This window comes from Octodon degus, unplaced genomic scaffold (genome assembly GCF_000260255.1).
Source record: "Octodon degus isolate 3935 unplaced genomic scaffold, OctDeg1.0 scaffold00044, whole genome shotgun sequence".
NCBI classification, from domain to species: domain Eukaryota; kingdom Metazoa; phylum Chordata; class Mammalia; order Rodentia; family Octodontidae; genus Octodon; species Octodon degus.
Window position 1 is genome coordinate 8785632 of NW_004524620.1, and position 19315 is coordinate 8804946.

A 19315-nucleotide genomic window follows, 5' to 3' on the forward strand; every position below is an offset into this window, starting at 1 on the left:
CAATCCCCCAGCCCCACATGCCAGCCAGCCCCGCCCCCTGGTGGGCTGAGCTGGCCACACACACACACACACACACACACACACAAATAAATAAAATTAAAACCTTTAAAAGTAAATAGATAAATAAAATTGTGATTACATCATTAATCCTATACCTAGATCTTTATTTATTATCAACACATGACTTGAACAAATCAAAACATTAAAATACATTCTTCCAAATATTTGGTCTAAGGCTTGTCAATTAAAAATGATGCTATTAAGCTCCACAGTCTAATGTTTTGAACACCTGTGTTTGCAATGTTCCCAATTTCTCTCCAAAACTGAGAAACAGTGTTTCACTGAGTGACAGCAGAGCAAGTCCCTCAAACAACCACTCTGGTAGCAGACACACACTGCAACCACTTATTGCTGTGTGAATATGGTCAGTGCCTCAGTCTCACTGGGCCTCAGTGTTCATTATCTTAAAACGAGAAGAATTACACTCATGTCGAACAATCAGAATTCAAGTTGGCTAATGCATCTTCAGCACGTGTACACAGCAGGCGCTGAGCAAGTGCTGTTTTCTTTCCCGTCCTCTGTGCCTCCCCAAGATCTGTTCTGGAGACAAACATGGTAACTCCGGCTCGAAGGTACCATGCAGGCAGTACTGCAGCAACAGTTCCAAGCTCTCCCCCACAAGGCGCTTCACAAAAGCTGTTAAAATATTACAAACCTTGCCTCATAAAATTCCCTTTCTCTCTTATTCCTCCCAGATCTTTTCTTCCAAGGCTAGAAATGACTAGCACAACAGCTAGGATGTGGGCTTCTGGAGAGAGGACAAGAGTCAGGGCTTGGGGAAGCAGTTGCTGAACGACAGAGCACATGAGCACGGGTTCACTTTACTCTGGAAATCTTCTCAGTGCGTGCACAGGAAAGCAGTGCCAGGGAACGTGCCTAGGTCCGAGCTGCGCGCCCTCCACGATCTCTGTGCTGCACGCTGTGAGTGATTTGCCCTCTGGGTAGCTTGTGCCAAGCACTTCCGTGATCACCCTGGAGAGTCGGCTTGGGCGTGGGCATGACTTACAGCAGGGGCGAGCCAGCGGGACCGGTTCTCTCAGGTCTAGGCTCCCTCTCAGCTCTGTCTCTTCCAGTGACTTTGGAATGGTTATTAAATGCTCAGAACTGTGCTTTGTAGGTAAATGAGACAACATGGGGAAGTACCTAGCACAGTGCCCGATTTTCAGGCATTTGGCCAAACTAAAAGTTTATGCAAAGATCCACGGACTTCGGTGTTCTAAGATAATTTCTATTTGGAATAAGGATTTTTTTTGTTGTTGTTGTTGTTGTTGCTCCAAATGCCTTCAGGGCAGGCTTGGCTGGCTGGAGTTGTGGGGATTGAACCACAGCAACCTGAGGCTGACAACTTTGTGGAAGCAGCCACTTGAAGAACTGAACTAGGACCAGGCCCCCGGATAATTTCTATTTGTAATAAGGGTTTTCCCGAAAGTATCCCAGAGGAACTTGCATCCTGCACTGTTCTGGGTGTGAGGAGGTGGGGGCTGTTCTACTGCCCCTATTCAGAGCCTGCCAGTGCATACAAGCCTCCCATGATTCTGGGACTCGGTGCTCTCAGTAAGCACACAGAGAGCCAGTTGGCAACAGCGTGCCTCATCTCACCTGGACCAACACTTCCTGCCATTTTGTAAAATGGAACATATGTTGATCCCTCAGGAGATCTGCTCAGAATGGGTGCAACAGCAGAACAGCACGTTTAGCTCTTTGATAAATAATCGTATTGATCACTCACTTTGTGAATTTTTCTCAGGATCAATTTCTAATTAGCGATGGGCTTTCTAATCCACTGAATGTCTCCGTGTCTTTCTTCAAATAGTTGATTGCATTAACATGAATTCACAGTAGTACTCACCAGTAGAAGTTGTGTTCCTTATGGACTTCGAATACAGAAGATACCCTCATATATTTTACCTCACTCATTTCTCTAAAGAATGGTTAGATTGTCCCTAAAGAATTGTTAGATTATCCCCACTTTAAGGAGGAGATAACCAAGGCTTACCAAGCGCCTGGCCAATGGCAGAGCAAAAGTTCACCGTGCCTGTCAGCTCCAAGTCAAGTGCTTTATTATCTACACTTAGTACCGAGGGCATCAGATACGGCGTGCGCAGTAATAATGATACTGCATTAAAACAAAAAAGCAACTAAACCTTAAGGCAAGTATCGCTTCTTTCCTGCTTCCCGGGCAGCAAATGTCTTCTGTAGAAGAACGATGGTAAACTGGCCGATCTGTTTCCTCGGCAGCCTTGGCTATCATTAAGCACAGGCAAGAAGGCTGATAGCATTGTGAGGAAAGCCACATGCTCAAAAGCTCCACCTCCTGGGGAGGCGTATGGCTCTTGGCCAATTAACTTCACGAACATGGAACAGTCAGTTCCTACTCTGTGCCTCAGTGTCCTCATGTGTAAACTGTGAATTACAATGGCATCTGACTCATAATTCTTAGTAGTGATTAAATGACAGGGACAAAATAGAACAAAAATTTACATTGCAAATGTCTGTGGTCCATATTGTACTCACAAGTAGGCTCTTGCTTGCTGCTTTGAGAAGTCAAACCACTCCCGTTGCTACCACTGGTTCTTACTAGACCATGTACACTCAGTTCTAGAAAACATCTGCTTTCAAATGAAGCTGGAAGCAACTACTCAACCCATAAGTTATGGAGAGAAATGTTGAGTAATTTCTAGCTCCCAAGCCCATTCTAAGAAAAATAACCCAAACTATGCCAGCATCAAAGCCATTTTGCTTTAGTCCTTGGTAATAGAAAATGCCATGGCATTTTGTCCCATTGGTTCCAAGCACTCCAAGTTGACTTAGAAAGTTCTCCAGCATAGGTACATGAAAATGCATAGTCCACACAAGCACGTGTCTATGGAGAACTGCCTCAGTGAAGGTTATAGCTACGCTAAGTGGATTCTCTTGTGACTTTTAGCGTTTATTTAAAAACATTAATCCTCTTAAAAAAGCAGTGTCCTTCACAAGCGAGGGATGAAAGGCCGTGCTGTTTCCAGATTCGTTACACTATGGTCTGGTAGCATGCATGAGATCCTCACGGTTCCTTTGCATGTACTTACGCATGTTCTATGGACTATTTTAGGGAATGTACCATTGGCAGCTGAGAAGAGGGTGCATTCTGATACTGTTGTATGAACACTCTGTAAACATCTAGGTACAGCAAATATTGCAAAAGAAAGGAAAGAAACTGCTCAAAAGGAAGGAACAACTAGGACAGGGGAAAGGAGAAAAGGAAGATATATATATATATATATATATATCATAATTGAAAGGAACAGGTAGTGTTTATATTGCTTGAGTGGTCTTACATGCCTATATCTGGTAATCTGAGCAACTACTTGAAGATAACAATATGAAATATAATAACCGTTGTTAATTTCCTATCATCTTGTGTTGAAATTGTGTATCATTTTTATTTTTTAAAATTTCTTTAAAATAAAATAAGCCTGCTGTGTGGGTGAGGCAGGATCAGTCACTGCCATTCCTGGGGGAAACATCCCTGTGTCTACGTTTTGTCGTTTGTGGAAGACAAGAGGTCAGCATCAGGTCATGCAAGTAGTCTGTGTTTTCTTAGTTAAACAAGTAAAAAATTATTGAACCATATATTAGTAGTTTCAAGAAGAATTTAAAATTCTTAAGAATTAAGGCACTTGTCTGAAATTTTAAGTAGCTGACATGTCTTTAAAGACTGATTCTGAGGAATCATTTCTCTCAGGCAAAGGTCGTTCAATGGGCGGGGGTCAACTGCTAATTTTATAACCTCAGGAATGTATTTTAATTTAGGAGGCCAAGTCTTTCTTGTCTGCACCTATTTCCCATCTCCGGGACTGCGCGTCTGGCATACAGCAGCCGCTGGACAGGAACGCTTGGAGTAGGACGGTGGCAATGCGTTTGTTTAAAAAAGTTGTTTTTCTGTAACCATGACTATAGAGACCTCTGCTGGTAAATATTGGAACTACAATTTGGAACGGGAAAGAAAAGCAAGGACGAGGAGGACTGAGAAAGGTTTCCACCGTTTTTTGCCCTACCCTTGTCCACATTTTATATAAAGGACCCATCCACTGTAGGGCCGCGCTCACTAGGATTAGTACCCTAGGTACCCTAGGATAGGATGATTTGAAACCTCGGCTAGATGAAAGTCTTTGCTTTGAGGTATCCGGGAAAGGTATCAAGCAAAAATAAAACAGCACAAAGAGTAGTCTGAGGGACCTTTTTGTGACTGCCAGGTTAGATATTTTTCAAGGAATACAGTCTAGAAAGTTCTAGAATAGAGATCCAGTAGGTGAAATTACTGTAGTCTATTAATCCTGATTATTTTGAGAATGTGTCAGTCTTTCTAAAGAGTGTACATTTGCACATTTTACACATTTTCAAATTTCACTTAGTCCCTTCTCAAGCTCGCTTTCCTCCACAGTGTATCTTTGTCTAACCTGTGATGGACTTACTAACTTATAAAAGCAGTTTTATTTATTTCTTTAGTAAGGGGAACTGATGCTTTGCCAGCCCTCCCGAACTACGTCATTCTTCCTGCTCCTAGGCAAGCCTTTGAGAAGGGAGCCTAGAGAGCACAGTCACTAACACGGTCCTACAGCGACCCCTGGCTGCAGCGTGCGTAGAGCAGGCAAGCTCGGGTCTGGAAGCCAGCAACGGTCCAATTGCTCCTCTCCGCATGCGACAGCACCTGCGTTTTTTGTTTTGTTTTGTTTTGCCTTTTCCAGACCCGGGTATTGAACTCAGGCCCTTGCGCTTGCCAGGGAAGCGCTTATTCCACTGAGCCATCTCTCCGGCCCCTGCACCTGCGTTTTTATGCACCTCATGCGCGACCCCATTCAACTGAACCTCTTAATGCTCCCTGTCTGTAAGCTAGGGGTTTCCATTATCAAACAGTAATACAAAGAGAATTATTTCACCAAAATAAACTCTGTGAGCCAAGGAAATGGTCTACCAATTTATCTTCTTAGGGTTCTGTCTAAAAAAGATCCTTTCAAGGTCCCAATCAGATACATGCTAAACATTACATGCAGGACATTTAAATAATCAAAATAATTTACATTTGAGGAGTAGCAGAATTCCCTGCGGGGTCCATGATTTGAAACTCCACGACATCTGAATTTACTTCCAACGATGGGTTTATGATGTACAGAATGGTCTTACTGTTTAAGTCCTTCTGGCTAAATTTCTCACAGATAAATTCACCTACAAAAAAAATATATATAAGCGAATCTTAAGAATAATCAAACAAAACATTAAATGAGAGCTGATAAAACAATATGGCTTTTTACTGAAGAGTTTTATTTTACTTGAAACATGGTTTTAAAGAACAGCCAGAGAGGGCAGGGGAGTTACCTCAGTACAGTAAGTGCTTGCCTGACAAGCACAGGGTCCTGAGTTCAATCCCAGTACTGGAAAAAAAAAAAAAAAAGAGCAGCCAGAGAACATCTAGGCGGTTGTGACTATCGGAACCTCCAGCTCGAGTGATCGTGCCGGCGCAGACCCCCGTGATGTGAGGGAGCGCCACGGACCTGTAAAACGTGCCGGTGAATTGCAAACAGATAAAATGGCTTGGAATAGAAAAAATGCAAAACGTTGTAATGAATTTGATTTGGGGGCAGATATGAAGGATGGTTCTGTAGGCTAGCGCATGCAGTGATTTATTTCATTCTTCGTTCTTAATTGATTTTCCCATAAATACTGGTTTTATTAAACATTTCTGAAAATCAGAAGAAACTCAAGTGCGATGTTCTAAAATGCAATGCTTTAAAAAAACCTCAAATGCAATGTACTAAAATAGAGCTTTAAATGTACTCTGCTTCAGAAATAGCTGTTTTAAAACTACAAAAATTGCCTGCTTAGGCAGAGCGCAGCTGCTGGGGTTTGATCCCTGGTGAGCCGTGCTGGCCCCGCCCCTGGGGCGCGCTGAGATGGAAACAGCCTGGGCATGGTGGTGCGCGCCGTAATCCCAGAGTTTGGGAAGCTGAAAACAGGAGGATCACTACGAGTCAGACCTATGTAGTGAGACCCCATAGACCCTGTAGTAAATGCATTAAAATAAATAAATAAATAAATAAAAATACAAAAATAAAAATAAAGGAAGTAGGAAGATATAAAAGTCTATAATTCTATCTAACCCAGATGCCAACATATTATGATCATTTTTATAAAACAGAAATAATATTTAACCCAGAGAAACCAGTAGGAAAAAAATCTCCGAATGTTTAAAGATCTGCTGTCATTTAGAACTCATTGGTGGAAGAATAAATTAGGCACAGATATGAACGTGAGCCAGGTACTGCGTGTATTTCTGAATACAACACAGTCTGGTTGTGGACAGCACTGCAAACACTAAGCAGCTGTGTGTCAGTGCTGGGTTCTCCCAGTCCAGATGAATTCAGGAAGGCTCAGCTTCCGCCCCTCTTCAGAACCAGTATTGATTTATAAATGGCATCTATCGCTAAGCCCCACCGCGTGTTTACCAACTGGCTCTGCACGTAATTAAATTCCTCTCCAGTCTTCCAGCTACTGGGTCCTGTAAAGTGAACAATTATGAGGATGAGGAAGGCCGTACCTGTCGTTGCGTTCTGCAAACGCCCATGGAGTGGGCCTCGTAAAATCCTGAAGATGATCTCATCATCCTTGGTGTCAGGGTCTGATGCCCTCAGCACGTGGGAAGTGATGTAAATCCTGTAGCAGCCGTTTTTGAGGAGCCCCACTTGGGAAGCGGAATGCAAGAGAGTGATTCGGGGTGCCATTTTGTCCAGCTTGTCCACCTGAGCCATCAATAATTGCACATAGTGTTATCCAAAGACTTCCAACCCCTGCACCAGGTCAGGCTCTAACAGCTCAACAATGGCAAATTCTCCAAGTCACAGATTGCTTGAAGTCCTTATCTGTTAACTTTTGCTGAAGACTGTCCTATTCGCAGCATCACCGGCAGGTGTCACGGTGCCTGGAGCAGAGGCCAACTTGCCCTTGGAAACCCTGCCCCAACTCTTAACTGCTCTAAAGTCTGATCTCAGGAGGTAAGCTTCCTGAGGGCAGATAACGTGCCCCCTACTGTGCCCCAATTACCTGAACCTTAAACAACCCCTGAACCTAAGAGATGCCTCAGAAGTATGTGTCAAAAAGATAGATTTAAACTTACCCAAGAAGTATACTGCAGACTTAATGTCAGCACCCAGGACTGCCCCACTTCACCAGTATTTAATGACTTACAGAAACAGAATTGAAAGGGTTTACAAATACCGAGACTTCTTTTCCCTACATACCTGCTTAAATGGGAAAAGTGTGGAATAAAAATAGGAGTATGTGCAGCAGGAAAACCTTGTGAGTAATTAGTTTTAAACTTTTTTTTTTTTTGCAGAACTGGGGATTGAACTCAGGCCCTTGTGCTTGCCAGGCAAGCACTTATTCTACTGAGCCATCTCCCCAGCCCCAAGTGTTAGACTTTAAATATTTGTTTTATGGAGGATAAGGACCAGGTGACTAGATCTGTGGGGTTGGTGGGTGGGCCATGAAGCGTGAGGGAGGAGAAAAACAGATTCAGCACTGTGACCGAAGGTCTTCGTCCAGGCCTGATTGCCCATCTGGAGCTGAGTCTATCGTGCGAGTGATTCCTGCAGGCCAGGCAGGGAGGGGGCCTGGGGCGTTGAGCAGGATCCTCACTGGCATCAGCATACAGGAGTAAGGGTGCTCAAGCCTGCCCCTCACTCTCATTACCTTCTTGCTTAGCCTTGTCTGCCACCCGATGGTGCCCCTGTGGTTCTTGTTTACCTTAGCAAAGAAGCTATGTCATGGGAGCTTCAGACGCACTCTCGTGTAAGAAATTGCCATGGTGGTACTAAACAGGTCACGGAGTGCAGTGGGGTGCTGCGGGACTGTACTCCCGCACTTGGGAGGCCAAGGCAAAAAAGATCGAAGATTTGAGGTGAGCCTGCACATTTTAGGATGATCCTTGCTCAAAAGTAAAAATAGAAAGGCAAGTGGATGTAGCTGAGTTGCGCAGTGCCCCTGAATCCCACCCCTAGTCCTGTGCAGCAACAGCAAGCAAATAACAGCTTGTAGTAGGACAACTAAACAATGAAACTACTTCCAAAATAAAGACAATTATAATGATATTTTAGTTCAAAACATATATATGTTTATATATATATATATGAACATTCATATAAAACAGGAAAAATAATATCTCCTCCTCTGTTTGTTTCTAATTGGAATTTTGTAACAACCAGTCATTATTTTTCCTGTTGCAAGCACCAAAGTTATTTCTAAAAAACAAAATCATCATTCATGATGAAAAATATATGAACAGATATTTTCATGTTTTACTGGTAAAGGAGCAAACTAATAAGATTTTCCTCTCTGAAAATATCTTATAGAAGCAGATGTGTACACAAAAATGTGCATGAATATAATTTATAAAATATTATCTATAATAGCAATTAACAAAAAAAATCCCTCAAACATAGAGATCCAACCGGAGATTTATAAACCATCTCTACTGAGGTCAACACAACCTTTAAAAATCTTATTTGCAAGGAATATATAAAGACATAGAGAAATGCTCATAATACATGAAGAGTGGAATCAGGTGACATACATATGTATTAGTACATATCATCTAATTATTATTACCCAGATAAAAAATAGAAGGAAGCCACCATCCCAGTTATCATGAAGAAGTATTTTGAAATATTTTATCCTTTGTCCTTTTCAATAGCTTATGAATTCTTTCCAATAAACAATTATTTTATAAACCAAAAAGGCAACCAACACAAATACCACAACTCTCCTGAAAGTCGCAGGCAGCAGTGCTCAGACCTGTGAAATTGGGTCTCAGCTGGGGAGTCAATACTGTGGCATTTAGGGAGTGAAGCCCCACTGCCATGGTGGTCAATCGGAGAGATGTTCATGGAAGAAGAGGGAAAATCGAAGTACTCCAAGGCATGCCAGAAATTCTCAAAGATAATAAATAGCTGAATGTAGGATGGTTGCTTTTATGATGTGATATTACATTTACCTTAAAAACAAGCACAGTATAGGTGCTTATAAACCATCTCTACTGAGGTCAACACAACCTTGCTTGTGTTTTAGTCATTTGTCTTATAAAATAATACCTAAATTTTAGTTCTATAGTCTCTTCTTGTGCCTCTGGTCATGCTCATGCTAACATCTACTCCAGTCTTGTGACACTTCTGGTTTCTTCAAAAGACTGTGTAAGGCAGATTGCTTTCCATGGTGTGAGTAAGCCTCACCCAATCCACGGCAGGCCTTCAAAGGTGAGGTTCCCGCCAAAGAGGAGGAACTTCGTGTCAAATGGCTCTTGACTCTGAAGACCACAGACTACTGCTGAAATTTCTACCTTGCCAGTGCGCCCTACTATTGTATGAACGAATTCCTAAAATCAACCTCTGTCTTTCCTGTCTATATAGCTATTTTGCATAGATAATATATTATTTATAAGTTATATTTATGTGTATTATTTGTAATTACAAAGGTACAGATATATGCACAGTGTATTTATCAGACCTCTGTGCACGCACGCGTGCGCGCACACACACACATACACACACACACTGTGTTCCTCTGGTGAACTCTAATAAGAGAAACCAAAGAGCGAGAGAGAAATACTGATGATTTTACTACTCAGAGAGTATTGTGAGGTAAAAGACAAAATCATATCCTTCTGGCTGTTGGTGGAAGTGTACAGAATAGTGTTGAACTACACCCGAGAGGGGGCAGCCATAAGGCCTTGACGGTCAGAACGTGATGTGTCTTGACTAAGAGAATGAAACCAACTTGTGTTCTCTAAGAAACATAAAGAAGGACGAACTTGAGTCATTTGTAGGACAGTGGGTGCACCTAGAGACCACCATCCTAAGTGAAGTAAATACCAACTTGAATAGCCGATGGCTTCTCTTGCAGAAGAAACTCAATATAGAAATAAAGTGGCAAAGAAAGGACAGACGAGAGGAAGAAGGAAGTCATTCTAACCCAGCATGGACAATGTACCTAAAAGCGCACCATGATCTAGTAAAATTGTCCTATATGCTTATGGGGTTTTTTGCCTCTTCATCTGGCTATTAATCTGTGCCTGAGCCCGCCAACTTTATGAGGTCTTATAAGATGAAGAAGTGAATCCATTGCTGGATTAAAAGGGAAAGGGAAGAAATGGAACTGAGATGTGTCCCGTGCGCTTACCAGCTCCCCACAATGAACGTAATCAGTGTTTACGCAAATGACTCCTAATATAAATTTTAAGAAGTCAACAGAATCATTGCAAGAGTCAACAAATGGGGCAGAAGAATGTCATAGGAAGGATACAGAGTTTGAAATTGGAAAGAAGTGAGATCTTTGTGTCTATTTGATCAAATCATTGAAGTTCTCAACCTTATTTTTCATCTATAAAACATAAGTAATAAAATTTTCCTTGTAAGATTTTTATGAGACTCAAATAAGATTTATGTAACAGGTATTTACCCTTCAGTTGACAATAAAAAGTAGCCTCTGCTTTTATCATCTTCATCATTAGCCTATGGAGAGTGTTGATACTGTCTTGTAAATTTTCATTTTAGTTAAAATTCCAGTAGCTGACATGGACTGGTAAGGATCAGCCTAGCAACATACCACTAATGTCTTGCAACTGATCGTCAAACATGCTTCAGGCAGCATGTGAATGCTTTCAACACTTGATCTTGTTTAATTCCCACCACAACACTACAGGGGTGTTTTTCAAGGAAGAAAACATAGATTCAGAGAAGGTAGAGAGCCCTTTTCAGGTGGCATAGCTAAGAAGGCAAAGCGGCAATGCAGGTCCAGGCCTCCCTGCCTCCAAGGCCTGCGGCTCTGCTCCTCCTGCACTGCCTCAGCCACCCTCCCATCCCTCGCTCCTCACCCTCCCAACCTTAAGCCTGCACCGGTCCTGGGCCTTGAATCACGGAGAGCCGAGCTAGGCCTCAGCCCCTCTTTCTGAATCTAAGTCACTAAATTGCCCAGGCTGGGTCCAAACTTGTGATCCTTCTGCCTCACTCTCCTAGAGTGTAGCAATTACACATGTGGCTACCATCACCAATTTGAAGCTTTGTCACCAGCCTATACATGGAAACGATGTCCTCTCAGGCATGTTGATGTGGATGTACACACCATATTGGAACCAAGAGGGAAGGCAGAATTTCTCCTCACCTCTCGGCAATACTTGCCTGAATGGTGAATGGAACAGGGTCCTCCCTGACTCTCCCATCCATGATGAAGCCTTTGTTTATCCTATCTGTGGCCACAAAGGTAAAACAGTCACTCTGTGAGTCATGTCCTGAGTGCTGATAGGCCACGTTCCCATTGTCCACGTCCCACTGGGTGAAATTACGTCCAAGCAGCACGGTCCCCCGGAGGTAGAGCTGGCCGTGCTGCGGGAGCCGAGCCAGGAGGAAGGTCAGCTTCTCGGCAGGTGTGTCAGGGTCGACCAGTTGGAGGAGGTCCGGGGAAAGTTGGCCCACAGCCCCGCTGGCCAGCCTCAGCCCTTGGCTCCGAGTCACCACTGGCAGAGCTCTGTCCACGGCCTTCAGTGTGATCTCCAGCAGCCCATGCTTGGTCCACAAGCCATTGCTGACGAGGAATCTGGCAAACAGAAGCAAGGAGCCTTCAGCATGGGTTTTTGTGTCACCAGCTACTGGAATGAAGCAATAACAACGTACACCTTTATTAAAGGACAGGCGGGGTTGTGACTCAGTCAGTAGCAGAGGTTTCCAAGAAAGCCTTCCTATCACGGCAGCAGCCACCAGCTAACATGTGCTGCCCATCCAGGCCCATGGGCATTTGCTCAGCAGTACTGCTGGAAAGCCACTAGACTGGAGCAGATAGGCCATTGTCCTTTGATATATCCCTTTCCCCAAATAGAAATTTCGTATCCAGTTGGAATCTGCACCTGATGCTGAAAAGTATATTAATTTTGTATATTTGTATGTAATTTTGTATGATTTTGTATTTTGTCTAGTTTTTTGAGAATGGGTTGCACTGAGTTACGCAGTCTGGACTCGAACTTGTGACTCCCACCTCAGCTTTTCAGAGTGCTGACATTGCAGGCTTGTTCAGTGATGACTGACTGCAATCCTATTTTTTTCATGAGAATAATAAGCTAAACTTTTAAGACTTATGGTTACAGAACCAACAAAATGAAGTGCCGAGTGGACTGAGTTTAAGTCATTGCACTCAGGTTTCCACGATAACGCTTAAGGGCGGATCACATCCAGCCCTGTGACCTTATCTAATTCCTCATCTTTACTCTCCTGGAGAATGGAAGAGATGCACCAGATGACCTCTGAGTGTCATCCAACTCTGTGACATTACGTGAGGCTCTAATGCCTTCCAGTTTACACAAATGTGCTTCTACACTGCTTCCTTTTGTACATGTAGGAGTTATGCTCGACAAGGATACTTTTCCTGCTTTAAAGAAAGGTTAGGCTGGGCATGGTGGTGCACACCTGTAACCCCAGCACTCAGGAGGCTGAGGCAGGAGGATCACACGAGTTCAAGGCCAGTCTGGGCTACAAAGTGAGCTCAAGGCCAGCCTGAACTGTATAGGGAAACTGTCTCAAAGAGACAACAAACAAACAATAAAGGAAGGTCAGGACACTTGGCGGGGAGTCCAAGGCAGGAAGGAGATGGAGCTGCGATTGGTAGCCAGATCATCTCACCTCTGCCCTACAGAGGTTAAACACTGATGAGAAATCCACCAAGAACGGAGACAGCAGCTGAGCACCAGTGTGAAAGGATAAAGCATTTTACTAGAGCTGAAATGACACTCATCCAAGGGAAGCCAATTCTCCTAAAGTCTTGGCATTGCCATGGCATCATGTGCTTTGGATTTTGTTGGTTACTAAATCACATTCTGTCCACTGCAGCTATTCTCACAGTAGCATTAACTTAAATGATCTTTACACAATTTCAATGTATTATGTTTATTTTAAAGACAATCAAGAGCATGGTGAAGTCATGCATACAATACACAGTATTAAAATTCCAAAAAGTTAGGAAGTCACTACTAGCAAGTAAGATCAGAAAGTTTACAACTGACCAAAGAAATGTCTTGTACTTAGAGTTAATCACAGGGCTGTGTCTTATTAGTTTTTCTCTGTATTCATAGTTGCTAGAAATATTTAGGAAAGATTCATTTTTAAAAATTAATTTTGGGCTGAGGAGAGAGCTCAGTAGAATAAGCACTGGCCTAGCAAGCTCAAGGTCCTGAGTTCAATCCCCAGTACCACAAAAACAAAATTAATTTTATTAGTACCCTTTAGATATACCTAAAGATAACATTCAATACAGGAAATTTGTACCGGTGCATGATGCATCTGGATGCTTCTTTGTACCTTAGTGCCCTCCCCTCCTTCAACCCCTCTTGCCTTCCTTATTTACAAAAGATTTTTATCTGACTTTCCTTCTGTTCTTTCTTTCTCCTTCTCCCTTCCTTTGTTCCCCTTCTTACTTGGACATTTTCTTCCCATTTCTCAATATCTATTTTACATTTTGGTCCTTATTTACCTTGAAGGATACACTTACGTTCCATAAATGTAAGAATTTCTAGAAATCATGTTTTGGTGAATATAATATTAAATGATTTAAAATTCTTCTTTGGGGGTTCTACCTGTTAACTACAGAAGGCGTAGAGTATATTTATTTTGTTAATCCAGAAAATTTGCCTAACAAATTCTTTACTCTTGGACAAACTGTGTCTTATCTTTCAGGGTTTAAGCATTGATGGTTTACCTTTTACCATGACAGGACTTAAAATCAGGGAGCACAGCCAGTCATGGAACCTGCGTAAGGGAAGAGTAGGGGAGAAGAACAATTAGGCAAATCCTAAAGGGAGATGAGGTGATAGGGTACAGATTTTTCTTGGAAAGCTAATCTGAAGTTATAAACTTTCTAATCACCTAGTTACAAAGACTACCTTGAAGGAAAATATGATGTGACAGAATAAGGAATCTATGTCCCCCAGCAAAGTTCAAATTGCTGAGGGAAACATAACAAAAACACACCCAGACTTATAAAGAATGTACACTGTCTTTTATCTTTTTTTTCCCTCTCCAGCACATTTGTATAGCTTGAATAACAATTGTAGATTAAGACAAAAATAGCAGTTTCCTCAAACAAATGAATCCATTTTCTTTTTATAAAGAAAAACTTGTGATTAATATAAAATTGGGCAGTTTCACTTCAGGAGCATGTGGTATTAATGAAATTAGCTTTTTTTTATTTAAAAAAAAAAAAAAAAAGCACACCTAGCACAACAAGTGTATGTTCTCCAAACTTTTTGCTGCAGTAAGATTCACACTTTCAAAGGTTGAGAGAGATGAGCTCTTACATTGAAAATTATTGTATTTCTCAGAAAAACCCTATTGTAGAACCATACTGTAATTCTGTTTTTTCCTATTCTCATATTTTTTCACATTTTTCATCTTTTCCCCTTCCTCTAGATCCTATTATTTGACCCTAGGCCAAATTGCCTATAAAAATGTGCACTTAAAGAGTTTTAAATCAGGCATTGATCATTCTGCACCAGTGTACAGGAAAGAACATGAATTGTTAGTTACCGCAGAGTGAAAGACTGCACCCCATTCAAAGTCTACCAAAAAAAAAAAAAGTCTACCAAAAGTCAGCAAAAAGTGAAGAGAAAAACACAGCAAAGAAAGGGAGAGATGAGGATCGAGAGGGAACCGGGTTCCACGTGAATCCAAGGGCATGTCGGGCTCCACACCGCGTTCTGTTTTGAACATCAGACTTTCTTCTCTGGAGAGTCCATTCTAGAAATGACTTCGAGGACAAGATCCTAATGGCTCAGTCTCAGGAACATCACATTTGCTGTGCATGTATTTGTGTATGTGCACGCATTTGTGTGTGTGTGTGTGTGTGTGTGAGAGAGAGAGAGAGAGAGAGACAGGGAGAGAGAGAGACAGAGACCTCTGTGAGGCCGCTGACACTGTCTGCTGCTCCAGGCTGCATATCTCAAATTCATTCCTGCCTGATGATTGGGACCTGACCATGCTGGAAATAGGCAGCCTGCCATCAGACAGATGGGAGCAGGGGCAAGCAGGCCAGGGCCAGGGGAGAGTGAGAAAGATGTTTACTGAGAGAAGTGCTCCCAGCTGGGACCCCAAGGCAGCTGTCGGCACCGACCTACAGCTAATAAGCCAGGGGTGGAGAAGATGCAATTTCCAAATATGACTGGATCAGACACATCACGCCACTTTGCCTCCTGAGGAACAACGAACACCACTCATGGGCAGGGCCACTGAGGGGGAGAGAGACAGAGACAGGCTCACAGTTAGGTCCCCGGGCAGAGGAGAGCCAGCAGAGCAAGTGAAAGAAGAGCAGTGCTGCTCGCGTCTGCAGAAGTCGACTAGATGATCTTCCAAATAACAAGCCCCACCAAATTCCTATAAATACGTATTCTCAAGGTTTACAGTAATAGTGCCATTGCTGTGCTGGTATCCACCCTGCGGTGAGGAAGCTGGGAATGTGGAGTTAATGGTGCCTTCTGTGTGGCCATCCCGTTTAATGTCCCTTCCTCAACCCCCAGAGAAGAATGTGGCCAGGATGACCACCATCCCCATGAAATTCAGGAACTGATTCTCGGGGTTGTCTGGAGTGCCTGCCTGGTCTGATTTCACCATTACCGCGGTGCTTTCAAGCTTTCTGCATTTCCTGGCAATAGAGTTGGCTGAAGAATCTGCCATCTGTCATGGCATTTAAAAGATAAAAATGGAATCATAAATAGCGCCAGCTCCTCAAAAAAAAAAAAAAAAGTCCAGCCGGCGTGTCAAAATGGAGGACATTAGCATGTTCTCTTAGTACCCGGCTGCCAGCAGCTGAAGTCAGCCTGCTAATCACTCGGTGTCATCTGGCCTGGAGCGGGCTGCCAAAGCTCTCTTCCAGGCCAGCAGCACCAAACAATGCAGGGGAAATTTATGATTCACAAAATATTTTCGCACAAGGTAGAATCTGACCATTAAAATTCCCTATTTAATTAATGTTGCCATATCTTACACTAAAAAGGGAAGGGAGAAAAATCCACTGCCACAGAATTTATATCTTCTACCCTGCCAAATTTCTTGCCAAATTTAATAGCAAGCAACATAAATTTAGGTGATTAGATTGGCTGCATATATTTAATTTTTAAAAAGCACCACAATCACACTTTCATTAAAACAGGCTTTCAGCTTTGGTTTAGCACCACTTGACAAATGACACAGCAGCCTGTGATTGGGTGAGGGAAATGACAAGATTAAAATGCAGTCTTGGGCAGATGCTGGGCTCTTTCTCTATAAATATGTAAAACTGCTGGCCAAGGATCAAAATGATGCACTGAGGCGCTTCCTTGCACAAACAACCTCTGTGAGCTCTCCACACAAGGCTCCAGGATGAGGGAAAGAGTTCTCCATGGAAATGAGTTCTCAGCACCCATTTGGGTCTGACCCTCGATTACAGCAGCTCACGGGGCTTCCTCTGCCTCCTGCAGCGCTGGTGCTCTCGTGCAGAATGGTAATAGCCTCATCTCTCTCAAGGCATTGGCGGAAGACTTGGGAGAGATGACACAGTCCAGAACAGGGGTCTGTTCCATGGCCTGACGTACTGCAGATGTCCAAGCCATGCTAGCTTTCTGGCACACAAATGAAGGGCCTGGACCAATTAGTGCTCCTCAGCCTGTGTCTGTTTCTCTTGCAGCCCTGTTTCCTGACCTAAAGTCATTCAACAATGACCATCCTATCTACCATACGCCTAGACTACCTATTCTCTTGTCATTTGCTAATTTTGCTTCATATCAATTAATTTTTACTTAAATAAATGTATTCAAAGGAAGCCCTCCTGACTACTAAGAACTTAATTCCACCAATGCTACAAAAATAAATATAAGAAAACAGTGTTGCTACTTCTAGCTAGATATGGTTGCCCACTGGTTCCAAGCCTGAGACCAGTGCTGTCTCTGTTAATACATGGAAAATAAGTATGGAGTTCTGGCAAATACATAAACACACCAGTCTGAGGCTTTCTCCTTGAAAGAACTGCGAGGGGGCCCTTCACAGGTAATGTAGTTTCTCACCCTTGATTCCCTCTTACTGACTCATCGCCTGCTGCTACCTGTCCACATTATTTTGTGTCTTTGCACCACCCAGGTTCAAATCACCAGCTTTAGGAAATGCAGCCACAGACTTTGTTAAAAGAAAACCTTTCTGGGAAATCTGGTGGGCAAAATGAACTAACAAACAAAGCATCACAACACCAAGTTCAGTCAGTGAATGGATGTGAGGACCCCGGAGCCACCAAGGCAGCCTCCTCCCCCTTTGTCTCTGGAAAGGCCCACAAGCCTTCCGGGGATTCTCAAGCCTTCATATGACACATTCTACACGAGTGACTTGGTCAGCCCAGCAATCGCAGCAGAAGTGCCTGAAAAGCTTTGCAAATGTAGATTCCTAGGCCTGAGACTGGGTTTGCCAAAGTCCCCTCTCTAGTGTGAAGTCCCAGAGTTCATTTTATAATCTTCCCAGGTAATTCTGAGGATCTTGAAATGTTGGGATAAGTAATTTCTAAAATATTCCCTCCCATGACTTCTTCTAGATGAAAATTACAGAAGTTTACAGCATCACCAGCCCTTGCAGATAGGGATTTTATTGTTCATCTCACCATCTGCTTAGTTCCTAGCCGACATTTCTGAACATGAGCACGCTCTCATCCCGGGCTCTTCCAGTAGGGTTCCTGGCTTCTCCAGCATAGTCCTCAGCGTCTTCAGCAGACCCTCCCTCGGCCTGGTCGAGAGCAGCAGGAACAGGGAGAGGCAAAGAGTTTCCGAAACCAGCAGGGCTTAAAAGCTCTGGATCAGACCGACATGGTGAAGCCACAAAGTGTGCCACCTCCTCGGCAAGCAGGAGAAGCACAGCAAGCCTTGTTCTCTCCGTAACTCATTTCCTCCTTCAAGACTGCGCTTGGAATTGTGAAGGTGGGTGGTCAGAAGGCAGTCAGGGAGGAATATGACATGCACAAGAATGACAAGCACAGCAGCAAACACTTGGCTCTGTGTCTGTGCCAGGTAATGTTTCATGGACTGTACATAAAGGTGTTTATTGCAACCTCGCAACGCCTGCTTGGCAGCAGGATGAGCATCATCCCATTCCATAGAAGGGGCAAAATCACAGGAGGCAATGTGACCAGCAGCAGCAGCAAGACCTGGGAGTCACAGAGGCAGCACATGGCCCTGAGCCCGTACCTTAGCAACTACACCACACACTTCCCGCACACGGGAGGCAGCCCGAAGAGGGTGCACACCCCACCTCAACGCCTTAGTTAGTGCCTATCAGCATTCAGGTGGTGACTCGGTTAAGATAGCAATCAGCTAAATGGTGATCTGTGTGTTAAAGGACAGAGAGAAGGAGGGGGGTAGAGACAGAGAGACAGACACAGAGACAGACACAGACACAGAGACAGAGACAGAGACAGAGACAGAGAGAGATGACATTAAGCTGGAAGTGGTGGCATATATCTGTAATCCAAGCTGACACAGGAGGATCACAAATACAAACCCATCTTGGGCAACTAAGTGAGACCCCAGCACAAAATAAAAAATTTCAAAAGGGGGCTGGTTTGAGCAATTTGGTTCACAAACAGAAGCATTTGGCAAAATTTTGGCTTGGTTTGTGAATTCTGCATTGGCTGACAAACGCAACTACAGCCTTCTTTCCTGTCGAACACAAACACAGTCATCTTTTTCAGAATCATAGCGCACATTAAGTTCATGAACCATGGTACCACCGTGCACAACAGAAAACGGTGTTTGACCCTGGATATATTGGTAGTACTTGATAGTTTTTGGAAATCCACTAAATATAGGAGTTTGTGACATGTGTGCTATTTTATAGTGTCCACTGAAAGTAATATCGGCTGTGGTGAAAATTGTCCTGGAGGCCAGGCAGCTCTGGGTGTCCAACAGACAAATGGATGCCCTGAGCCTCCTTCCTAGCTGGTAAAATTAAGGGTTGGTTCACAGACCACAGCTCCCCAAGGGCTGGTCCACACTTTTCAGGCTTCCCCTAATCTCAGGGTCTGCCTTTCCATAAGGGACCTCAAGCCTGACCAGCTTCGTGGGCTGCTAGATAACAGATCTTCTAGAGTATCTCCTGTTGTGGTGTGACTTGCAGTAAATTTCTATATTTCAAGTGAATACAGCTTTTTGTTAATATTGTATCTTTGCCTTTTCTCCAGA

At 43.3% G+C, this 19315-nt stretch overlaps 1 protein-coding gene across 3 annotated transcripts in view; it reads right to left on the reverse strand.

The window, feature by feature from the left end:
• The window catches only part of Frem1 (FRAS1 related extracellular matrix 1), a 171269-nt gene that overhangs the window by 30051 nt on the left and 121903 nt on the right, over window positions 1-19315 (reverse strand). For all 3 annotated transcript variants that reach the window (XM_023715844.1, XM_012514849.2, XM_023715845.1), the window contains exons 25-27: window positions 11265-11679; window positions 6635-6836; window positions 5121-5265 (exon numbers count right to left, since the gene is read on the reverse strand). In XM_023715844.1, coding sequence (XP_023571612.1) covers window positions 5121-5265; window positions 6635-6836; window positions 11265-11679 — 762 coding nt within the window. The remainder of the gene's footprint in view (window positions 1-5120; window positions 5266-6634; window positions 6837-11264; window positions 11680-19315) is intronic.